This window comes from Littorina saxatilis, linkage group LG4 (genome assembly GCF_037325665.1).
Source record: "Littorina saxatilis isolate snail1 linkage group LG4, US_GU_Lsax_2.0, whole genome shotgun sequence".
Lineage (NCBI taxonomy): Eukaryota > Metazoa > Mollusca > Gastropoda > Littorinimorpha > Littorinidae > Littorina > Littorina saxatilis.
The window spans coordinates 9522395-9533977 of NC_090248.1; the positions used below are offsets into that span (position 1 = coordinate 9522395).

Sequence of the window (11583 nt, forward strand, 5' to 3'; positions counted from 1 at the left end):
TCAGTATTGACACATTGCACATTCCAAATCTGTTTTTATTTTAATTTTTCCAGAAAAATGGACATGCTTATTGTAGAACTATGCAACATGCAGTGCACACAACACATGATTCACTAGCTGTTCTTTCTGGTACACTTAATATCTGTCCCAACCTTTCAACATTCAGTCACTGACAATGCAGTTTCTCTGTTATGCTGTTGAAGGACACTGCCCTTGACCTTGTTTGCCTGCATGTATTATCAGTCCTACGCAGGCATTTAAAGCATGTGTCACCCACTTTTTTGGATACATGGTGAAGAATTTTAAAGGCCACTTATGATAGGGAAGCTGTTGGTTTGGAACAAAAGTTTACCTTGGCTGTTGGCATTTGGTTGTCAGCATGCATTAATATTAATATAATGTGATTTATAAGATGTTGCACAGTCCTTGTCTTTAAATCTCTTCAAATTATGTAGAACTGTAATTTTCTTTTTCGTTTGCAATGCAGTTCTGCTTATCAAGTTTCAAACTGAAGAGGGGTTATATGCCAGCTGTGTTGCTTGTATAAGCCTGTGAAAGTTGCATGTTTTTCTATCACTGAACACACACACACACCTCCACTCCCACAGTTTAGAAATCTGGTGACCGCATCTTTAAAACAGAGCTCAAGGCCAAATAATCCCCCCATTTACTTATCTTCCCTGCACTACTCCTGCCTATTGCAACTGCTCCCACTAAGTCCCAGTCAAAGGGTTGTGTTACTCTAGCATAGGTTGTGTTACTCTAGCATATACGTGGCAGCAGGTTTCCTCAATCTTTCCAGGTTACATTGTTGTGGTTTGAAACAGCTTAAGGTTGTTTCCTGTTGCTGTTTTTTGGATTGTGTTCTTGGGGAAAGCAGAAGAAGAAAAAGAGAATTTTTTGGATTCCAGCATTAGCTTGATTGGAGTGTATTTCGTCATCTTTTTGTGCATTGTTTACAGCATTTTGAGTACAGGTAATGTCTTTCCATTGAGTATTTTTGCCTTTTCTCTTTTTCAAGCAAACTGGAGCAGGGTTGAAGATCAGTGACTGTAACGTTTTGTTTTGTCACAATCCAACGTTCCTATAACATACCTTGCTTGTTTTTTTTATTCTGGAGCAGGGTTAGGCAATGTCTTGTGGTATGGTAAGATAAAGGCACGTACTGAATGAATATATATTCACTAAAGTAGAAGTGATAATGATATGACCAGTTTGTGTGGTACATTGACTCTTACATAACAACGAACACTCTGCAGCTAGCTCTACATCAGAAAGATGCAGTACACATAGTTAGGCCGTATGTGTTTGGCACTATGCCTATCAAATCAAATATTTGGCTGTAACATGTACTGATGATGTGTGGTTGGCACTGCTCACCAACGTTCAGGGGAACCCCAACATAACCATATCCTCAAAAATGACGATTTCATGACTGCCTAAATGGCGGGAGGAGGGGGGGTGGGGATGGCCAAAAACGTCCAAGCACACCTGTGCCAAAACAAATGCATATGGGAGTCGCAGCTCAAAATGCAGGAAAAGGAAAAAAAACAGCTACACCCTTTTTCTTATGTGTGTGTGTTTAACTTTAAGTCTTAGTTTGAACTGATCCGAGTTGTTTGATGTTTTCAGGCACTGTACGGCAACATGAGGATAGCAGTGATTGGTCAGAGCCTGTTCGGGGCAGAAGTGTTCCGTCTGCTGCGGAAGGACGGGCATGAAGTGGTGGGAGTCTTCACCGTACCGGACATCAACGGAAAAGCTGATCCGCTGGGTATGACCATCTACAACTAAATATTTTTCAGTTTAGCTGTCTCACATTCTACATGTAACTGTTTCTGCACTGTTGTTTGTTAGAAACATTGCAGCATGCACATTGTCTAATGGAAGAATCAGATGTATCTGTGTGTACTCATGCTGTTTAATCAATGATTGAGTCAGCGGATGAAACTGTTAGACTGATTCTCTGTGTGTGTGTGTGTGTGTGTGTGTGTGTGTGTGTGTGTGTGTGTAACTGTTGGTGTGTCTGTCTGTGTGTGTGCTAGTCAAATGGTCCAGATTTACAGTGTTGCAGTGCATACTGGCAAGCATCTATGTATACTTTGTGAATATGTGTTATTTAATTTTGTGTAGTAAGCACCATGAAGCTGTCTCTAGAGCCAACTCTCTCTCTCTCTCTCTCTCTCTCTCTCTCTCTGACTGAGAGTGACTCAATCTGGTCATCAGTGAATTTGCATGGTCGCTAATGTGTATACATTCTTCCCTCTACTCGGCAAGTTCTGGGCTGAAGTGCACAAAGCAAAAGTGGGTTCCACCCAACTGGGTGGGAACCAGCCGCAGTGTAGAATTGGTTGAAATCACAAGAAATCTCAATTTCAATCAATCTGATGCTGCGGCTGCATACCATCGAGTTGGGTTGGACCCACAAGTTTCACTTCATGCACCAGATCACTAGGCACATCCCTCTTTCTGGCAGAGTCTTTCTGTAACTCACTCTGTACATACCTGTCAATCCCCAGCCCAGGCGGCCGTGACAGAGGGGGTACCTGTCTACAAGTACAAGCGATGGCAGTTGAAGAAGGTAGCTGTGCCGGAAGTCCTGGAGGAGTACCGGTCGCTCAAGGTGGACCTGAACGTCCTGCCCTTCTGCTCGCAGTTCATCCCTGACCAGGTCATCAATATGCCCAAGCACAAAACCATCATCTACCATCCCTCCTTGCTGCCCAGGCATCGCGGAGCTTCTGCTATCAACTGGTGAGTGAGTGAGTGTGCGTACAGTGGAGGGAGTCTTCTTCTTCTTCTTCTGCGTTCGTGGGCTGAAACTCCCACGTACACTCATGGGTTTTTTGCACGAGTGGAATTTTACGTGTATGACCGTTTTTTACCCCGCCATTTAGGCAGCCATACGCCGTTTTCGGAGGAAGCATGCTGGGTATTTTCGTGTTTCTATAACCCACCGAACTCGGACATGGATTACAGGATCTTTTTCGTGCGCACTTGGTCTTGTGCTTGCGTGTACACACGGGGGTGTTCGGACACCGAGGAGAGTCTGCACACAAAGTTGACTCTGAGAAATAAATCTCTCGCCGAACGTGGGGACGAACTCACGCTGACAGCGGCCAAGGAGGGAGTCTTAAAATGGGGGTAAATTTACAAAGGCTATGAACACGAAATCCACGAAAACGGGTCTTAAAAAGGGGGGGGGGGGTGTCTTATGAAGGGTGTTCTATTGTATTTGTGGCGCTTCTGTTATCAACTGGTGAGGGACTGTGTGTGTGTGTACAGTGGAAAACCTTTTAAGACAGCCAAAAATCTGAGAAAATCATGTCTTGAAAAGGAGGGAGTCTTAAAATGGGGCTCAATTTACAGAGGCTATGAACACACAATCTGCAAAATGAAAGGAAATGTACTTTAATTTAAAAAACAAACACCTATTATTGTCTTCTTTTATTTAATACCTTCTTTTGCTTGTTTGTAAGTGAGTGCAACTTTTTGAACAAAGTCTGGGTGAAAGCTCTGTGCCCATAAACACATGTGTGGCACTAATGACTGTTTTTCTTGACAGGACACTCATGTGTGGTGACAAGTCGGCCGGCTTCTCCGTGTTCTGGGCAGACGACGGGCTGGACACGGGGCCAGTACTGCTGCAACGCAAAACCTTTGTTGAACCTAATGAAACTGTCGACTCTCTCTACAACCGCTTCCTCTTCCCTGAAGGGGTCAAGGCCATGGTAAGTGTCAAAACTGATTGCAAAGGTTTGCTTATTATCAAACTATCTTTAGGCAAGGGTGTTCCCAATAGACAAATTGTGAAAATAACTGTCGGGTTTGTATGTGTTATGAAAGAGTGAATGCCCTTGCTTTTTACTCGGACAACCATTGAAGGGGCCAATCACCAGCGAGGGGTGTGTCGGACAGGACCACGTGTGAAGTTATTTGTCGGAGGAAAAGCAAGGGTATTCACTCTTTCACAAGGGCGGGGATGTAGCTCAGTCGGCAGCGCGCTGGATTTGTATCCAGTTGGCCGCTGTCAGCGTGAGTTCGTCCCCACGTTCGGCGAGAGATTTATTTCTCAGAGTCAACTTTGTGTGCAGACTCTCCTCGGTGTCCGAACACCCCCGTGTGTACACGCAAGCACAAGACCAAGTGCGCACGAAAAAGATCCTGTAATCCATGTCAGAGTTCGGTGGGTTATAAAAACACGAAAATACCCAGCATGCTTCCTCCGAAAGCGGCGTATGGCTGCCTAAATGGCGGGGTAAAAACGGTCATACACGTAAAAGCCGTGGGAGTTTCAGCCCATGAACGAACAAACAAACAAACAAACAAACAACTCTTTCATAGCCCATACAAACCCACCAGAGTTATTTCCGAAAATCGTCTATTCTGTTGTGTCACTGGTCATTTCGATGTTTGTGATTTCTACTTCTCTCAAAGCTTTTTAGTGAGGAAAGAGACCATCTGTCTCTGCCTTGGCCTTCCTCTCTTCCAAGTATAGGGTTAGGTACCAATTTTTAGCTGGGTGGACTGGAAGGCATCTAAAGAATAATAAATTTGTTGATGGTGCGCTTATTGAGGTGTAATTTATGAAATACCATGATATTAATGTGAAAATTGTATAGCTTGAGATGTTTGATCATGTTAAGTCCTTTGTACTGGAAACTTGCATTCTCCCAGTAAGGTCATATAGTGTACTACGTTGCAAGCCCCTGGAGCAATTTTTTTATTAGTGCTTTTGTGAACAAGAAACAATGAACAAGTGGCTCTATCCCATCTCCCCCCCTTTCCCCGTCGCGATATAACCTTGAATGGTTGAAAACGACGTTTAACACCAAATAAAGAAAGAAAGATGTTTGATCATGCTGTGTGGTTGATGGTAACATCGAGTGATGGTGTGGCTTTGGCCTGTAAATCACAGTGTTTGTGCATTGACGTGGCTTTCTAAACTGTGTCAGATGGGGAATAAGAGTGCACAGAAGATGAAATGCCAAGGAGCGTCAGGGCGGTTTCAGACATATTACAGCTTTTTGTGTCAACAGGGTGAGGCAGTCCAGTTGATAGCAGACGGCAAAGCACCTAGCATTACACAGCCTGAAGAGGGCGCCACGTATGACCCTCTTCTCAAGAAAGACAAAGTGGAGGTAACTCATCACAGTTTTACTTTGAAGATATGAAGCTGTTTGAGAGTAGATAGATCTTTTTTGTATCATAGAAAGGGGTACATGCCTTGAGATGAGATTAAAAACAATGCACATTTGGAACCCCAGGGTAGCTCTCCACACAATTACTGTAGTCAGTTGTTTACAACTTTGCACAATAATTCACACAGATTGCTGTGGTTTGAGGGGTGGAACTGGGGTGTCCTGAGGCATAGTGGATAGCTTGGAATATTTTGGACCCCCCCCCCCCCCCCCCTCCCTTTCAGACCTTCAGAAATCCGAGAAAATAAGGTCTTATAAAGGTTAAAATGACATTTGTTCTTAAAATGGGGGTATTTTTTACAGAGGTTATGAACAAAAAGTCTGAGAAAACAGGGTCTTTAAAGGGGGGTTCCACTGTACTATTTGTAGTGTGATCATTGAGATTGTGCATGTCTATTTGTTTGTCACAGATCAACTGGGGCCAGTCAGCGCAGGAGATCCACAACTTCATTCGAGGCAACGACAAAGTTCCAGGTGCATGGACAACGATAAATGGAGAGGTGCGTAGCCTTTTACTATCCCTTGGAAGATTGAGTTGTCATTATCTGTAATATGATGGAGGCTGTAGTACAGAGCTGAAGGCTCTTACACCCAAAAGTGAGACTTACCTTTTGCAGACTCTACAAAGGTTGCTTTGTCATTATAACCTTGTTTGATCATCAGAAATACCTTGTGTTCTGATGGATTTTATAGGGACTTCAAAGTAAAATGACATTTCTGTGATACCTATTGTAATAGTAAGTACTAAGCTTGTATTATGTATAGGTATACTCACTTTAGAGATAAATACAAGATTTCACAAGCTGTCTGCTTCCTTGCCGGAAAAAATTAATAACGTCTTCACTTTATCTATTTTCCAGAGAATCACATTCTTTGGCTCGCGTGTGTGGGAGAGGCTGCCGCCAAGGGGTCTAGAGGTTCCCATCACCGGTGCCAGCAAGCCTGCCATTGTGCACCGCACCGGCATGGTGCTGTACGGTGCTGATGGAAAGATGGTAAGAACTTCATGGGCATTTTATGCCTTTGTTTTGCACCAAAGTTGCAAAGTGTTTTGTGTGGTGCAGGCCAACCTGCCCTGGCGACCTCCTCTTTTTTTTTCTTTTTTTTTACCGCCATATATTCTTTATTTTTAGCACAATTCCGGTGTCAATATCCTTATATCTATCGGAAACATGCAGGTGTCTATAGTCCATTGAAGTTTCTTGGCGGTGAAACAAGTGTGTGTGAATTAAAATAAAGCCCTATTCTTTGCCCATCCTAATACCTAAATACTTTTTTTCCCGATTATATCCTGCGGATGGAAGCTTGCATTTGAAAAGAAACCAAGAAAGAGGAGAAGAAAACACGACCTTAAAGGCACAGCAAGCCTCCCGTAAACCATCACAGAGCTCCCCGAGCGTCTACATACAGTACAAGCATACTTCCATTTAAACGCTCACCGAACGGGAACATCCTGGCTGCTTTCTGTCGAGCGTGAGAAATTTTCAAAGAATTTATTTTCGTGAACTTGGCCCTTACAACAATGGCGCCTCGTTTTGGAGCTGGACGGCTGTGATGAATATCCCGGAAATCACTCCCGGACAGTAAGCCTCCCGTAAACCATCACAGATACTGTCAGGCCTTTACACACAGCACCTCCTCTTGACAATGAGCACCTGCCAATAGACGATTTTCTGAAAAATCATTGTTCATGTTTCTGATTCAACGCTTGCTAGTGATTGGCCCCTCCAATGTTTGTACTAGGTTTTGCAAGAAAAAGTCAGTCTCCTACAACCCTTACCAACCCCACAGAGATATCTTTTGAATTCGTCTCTTACGACCACCCCAGAGAAACCCCGCTGAGGTTGTTTCAAGTATAATTCACCTTTCCATGAGACCCACTGTCTATAATGACCACTTTTGGTTGGACCCTGGGCTGGTCGTTGTAGACAGGTTTGACTGTACCTGAATTTCATGTAGGAATATTTTACATTGTGAGGATGAAAGTTGCTTCTTCATAAGACTTCTATATTTGTCAGAAATGCCAGGAGACTGGTTCTGTCAATTTCTCACTTCCTTATGCTAATAACTTTCTTGCGCTCTCCAAAAAAAAAGTCTTCAGTGGTGAGAGCCAGCCTGTTGGAGTGGGTGAATATATTCTGACAGAGCATTTTTTTGTTCTCTTCAGGTGAATGTGAGCCAGGTACAGTTTGCCAGCGGCAAGATGATCCCTGCATCCAAGTTTGGCAAAGACGATTCTTCCACACAAGAGCTGACGTTGACTGCTGAAGAGGAAACCATGGCTAACACATTGAGGGTGAGGATTGATTGGTTGATTGGGTGGTGATGTAGCACAGTCGGTAGCGCGCTGGATTTGTATCCAGTTGGCCGCTGTCAGCGTGAGTTCATCCCCACGTCCGGCGAGAGATTTATTTCTCAGAGTCGACTTTGTGTGCAGACTCTCCTCGGTGTCCGAACACCCCCGTGTGTACACGCAAGCACAAGACCAAGTGCGCACGAAAAAGATCCTGTAATCCATGTCAGAGTTCGGTGGGTTATAGAAACACAAAAATACCCAGCATGCTTCCTCCGAAAACGGCGTATGGCTGCCTAAATGGCGGGGTAAAAAACGGTCATACACGTAAAATTCCACTTGTGCAAAAAACACGAGTGTACGTGGGAGTTTCAGCCCACGAACAAAGAAGAAGAAGAAAGAAGAAGATTGGTTGATTGATTGAGTAATTGATGGATTGAGTGATAGATTAAAGACACAGTCCTTCTCATGCAAACAGTTGCTCCCCATACGAAGTTAGTCATGTTTCTTTCACTCTTGCATGAGTGTGCTTTATATTTTGGTAAGTTATTGATTGCAGTTACACATAAGTTTCAGAGCTGATAGTACTTGGTCATCGTTTTAAGTAAATGTAAATATTGTCTCCATTGTGGTAGTCATGCAAACAGAGTTTTGTGGCTTTCTTATTTAAACACATCGCCTCTGATCTGAAAAGTACAAATTTTAAATCACTAACTTGATTTGTTTTTCAGACGGTGTGGAAGGGAATACTGAATATTGATGTTGATGAGACAACAGACTTTTTCAAGGCTGGAGCAGGCTCCATGGATGTTGTCAGGTAATTCTTGCAATGAAACTGTGAGCGCAAACTTGTGTTGGCTTTTTAACAATAACATCTGTATGTGAAAGATAAAGGAAGGGAATCTGAAAATGGAGTTAAATTAGCAGAGGTACGAACAGAAAATGTGGAATGTCAGGTCTTAGAATGGAGGAGATTAATTGGGGGATCTTAGAATCGGATTTCCACTGTAGAAGTAAAGCATTATGACATTATTATAGGTTAGTGGAGGAGGTGCGTGAGAAGTGCAACGACATCCGCCTGCAGACAGAGGACGTCTACATGAACACCACCTTTGACGACTTCTTCAAGTGTGTGGTGCGCAGAGGCCGAGGCATCGAGGACAAGGAACCCTTCACTTTTGATGCTGTAAGTTACAGTTTATTTTCCGTTCATACTTTTTACATTTAGTCAAGTTTTGACTGTAGTTATTGATTGCAGTTACACATAAGTTTCAGAGCTGATAGTACTCGTTTTTACATTTAGTCAAGTTTTGACTAAATGTTTTAACATAGAGGGGGGAATCGAGACGAGGGTCGTGGTGTATGTGTGTGTGTGTGTGTGTGTGTGTGTCTGTCTGTGTGTGTGTGTAGAGCGATTCAGACTAAACTACTGGGCCGATCTTCATGAAATTTGACAGAGTTCCTGGGTATGATATCCCCGGACGTTTTTTAAAATTTTTTCGATAGATAGATGACGTCATATCCGGCTTTTTGTAAAAGTTGAGGCGGCACTGTCACACCCTCATTTTTCAATTAAATTGATTGAAATTTTGGCAAAGCAATCTTCGACGAAGGCCGGGGTTTGGTATTGCATTTCAGCTTGGTGGCTTAAAAACTAATGTGAGTTTGGGTCATTAAAAATCGGAAACTTGGATTAAAAACAAACTCAGTAAGCTAAAAAGAATAGAGATACAGAAAAGCGTGTTATCCTGCTCAGCGCGACCACTACCGCACTATTCTGGCTTGTCGATTTCACTGCCTTTGCCACGAGCGGTGGACTGACGAAACTACGAGTATGCGGTCTTGGTGAAAAAAGCAGTGCGTTCAGTTTCATTCTGTGAGTTCGACAGCTTGACTAAATGTTGTTATTTCGCCTTACGTGACTTGTTTTTTTAAATGTATATTTACATCTAGTGTTTACTTTTTTTTTTATAAGCATTTGCGTTTTGACATTGTAGAGGTGTTGTTTCTTCAACGACCACACTTGGTACATGTGCTTTTCTTACCTTAAAAGCTACATTTGGCTTTGAAGGTTACGTCTCAAAATTTTAATCATCATGCTATATATACAGTGGAACCCCCCTTCTAAGACCTCCACAAATCTGAGAAAACCAGGTCTTAAAAAGGAGGGAGTCTTAAAATGGAGGTTAATGTACAGAGGTTAGGCCAAAAAACAAAAAAAAAGGTGTGGTTACGGTAACATAGCCAAAACAAATAGGGTAGGTAGGTAGGCAGGCAATCACTTTTTTTTTTAAAACTTTTTTTTCTAATGTGTACAAATTAAACCTACTTGACAGGGAAATAAGTGTGCGACTCGGGCGCTTTCGCTTTCATTGCGTTTTCTGCACTCGGTTTTTTGTTGTTGTTTTTTTTGACAAATGTAATAAAAAGTTACAGGATCGGCCCCTAAAAATAGGGTAGGTCGGGTTACCGTAACCACACCTATTTTTTTTTAGGCCTTATGAACAGCAAATCTGAAAAAGTAAGGTCTTACAAGGGAGGGAGTCTTAAATTGGAGGGTCTTAAATTGGAGGGTCTTAAATTGGAGGGTCTTAAATTGGAGGGTCTTAAATTGGAGGGTCTTAAAAGGGGGTTCCCCTGTTGTACATGAAATGGTTTTGGTGTGCAGGTGAAGCTGAGGAAGAACAACATGGACCTGACCTTGCCCCATCAGGTTTTCATCGACAATGCCTTTATGGACGCTTCCAACGGAGACACCTACAACACCATCAACCCCACCGATGAATCTGTGAGTCATCGTTTTACTATTCTTTGCACATGTTTTGACACTGTCACTTAGATGCACCCGTAGCTTTGACCCACAGAAAGTTATCTTGGGTGGTTTTTTCAAGGGATGAAAGATTTGGGCGGGGAAGAAATAAAAAAGGCAGTAGCGGCACTGGTTTCAAAACCAGTTGTCGCTATCGGCGTGGGTTCGATCCCCATGTTCGGCGAGGGATTTATTTCCCAGAATCAACTTTGTGCAGACTCTCCTCGGTGTCCGACTACCCCCGTGCGCATACATGCGCACGATAAAGAACCCAAGTTCACAGCTAAAGTCTCAGGGCTTGGAAACATGAATACGAGAGGACAGCACGTTTCGCCCTGCAGAAGAAAGAAGAAGAAGAAACATGCATACACGCATGCAGGAAAAAACCAACTGGGTAGCGCCGTATACTGTATGGCAGCTCGCTTTCCCCAGAGAGAAAGCAGCCGGAATTTCCAAGAGGGTAACCTCACGGGACTATACGAATCTTATAATTTTTATCCTTTAATGTACTTCCCTGAGTTTATGAAATCCAGTAGCACTCTCGTTAAAGGGTAACTGGACATTGCAGGAATATTTTTATACCTAGAATGGTTAGTTTGACTCGATGTTGTCGTGTGTGTACATGGGCAGATGCTGGGCAGTTAACTTCTGAAACAGAAAATATCTTTTTGTTCAATGTCAAATCTCTTCTTTTTTCATTTTCATTTTCATTACTTTATTGTCCCATTGCTGGGAAATTCGGGTCGCTTCCTCCCAGTGGAAAGCTAGCAGCAACGGAGTCGCGCTACCCAGGTGTCTGCGTGTTTAGGTGTATTCAGCCACCTGCACTTATGGCAGAATGACCAAGGTCTTTTACGTGCCATTGTGATGACACGGGGGTGGGACATGGCTTCCGTCTCTGGGTCTGCACATAAAGTTGACCCGTGTCCGTCCCGGCCCGAATTCGAACCTGCGACCTTCCGATCACAAGACCAGTGCTCTACCAACTGAGCTACCGGGAATTGATTTAGAATATTTTGATGCAATGCTTGGTTAAATTTGTTTGTTTTTGTCCATGTGCAGGTGATATGCAAGGTTTCCAAGGCAACAGTGGAGGATGTAAACAGAGCAGTGGAAGCAGCCAAGGTAAAAAAACTTGCCATAATTAATTTGCTCATTTTACTTTTAGAAAACCAGAAAGAACTGATAGTTTTTAGGAAAGTAAAGGCCTCTTGAAATCGGTGAGCCATTTCTATTGCTGGCTTAAAAGTTGGCTGAGCGCTTGTAATGTTTTCATGGTG

The 11583-nt window shown here is 43.1% G+C and overlaps 1 protein-coding gene across 2 annotated transcripts in view; it reads left to right on the forward strand.

The window, feature by feature from the left end:
- Positions 1–11583, forward strand: part of LOC138963914 (cytosolic 10-formyltetrahydrofolate dehydrogenase-like) — a 38794-nt gene that overhangs the window by 3544 nt on the left and 23667 nt on the right. Inside the window, exons 1-12 of one of the 2 annotated variants that reach the window (XM_070335772.1) lie at positions 735–976; positions 1633–1774; positions 2520–2754; positions 3566–3731; positions 5040–5141; positions 5612–5701; positions 6062–6196; positions 7369–7497; positions 8226–8311; positions 8533–8680; positions 10163–10282; positions 11366–11428. In XM_070335772.1, coding sequence (XP_070191873.1) covers positions 1648–1774; positions 2520–2754; positions 3566–3731; positions 5040–5141; positions 5612–5701; positions 6062–6196; positions 7369–7497; positions 8226–8311; positions 8533–8680; positions 10163–10282; positions 11366–11428 — 1401 coding nt within the window. In that variant the 5' untranslated portion in view covers positions 735–976; positions 1633–1647. Of the gene's footprint in view, positions 1–734; positions 977–1632; positions 1775–2519; positions 2755–3565; positions 3732–5039; positions 5142–5611; positions 5702–6061; positions 6197–7368; positions 7498–8225; positions 8312–8532; positions 8681–10162; positions 10283–11365; positions 11429–11583 lie in introns of those variants that run through there. The other variant, XM_070335771.1, reaches the window with a different exon arrangement.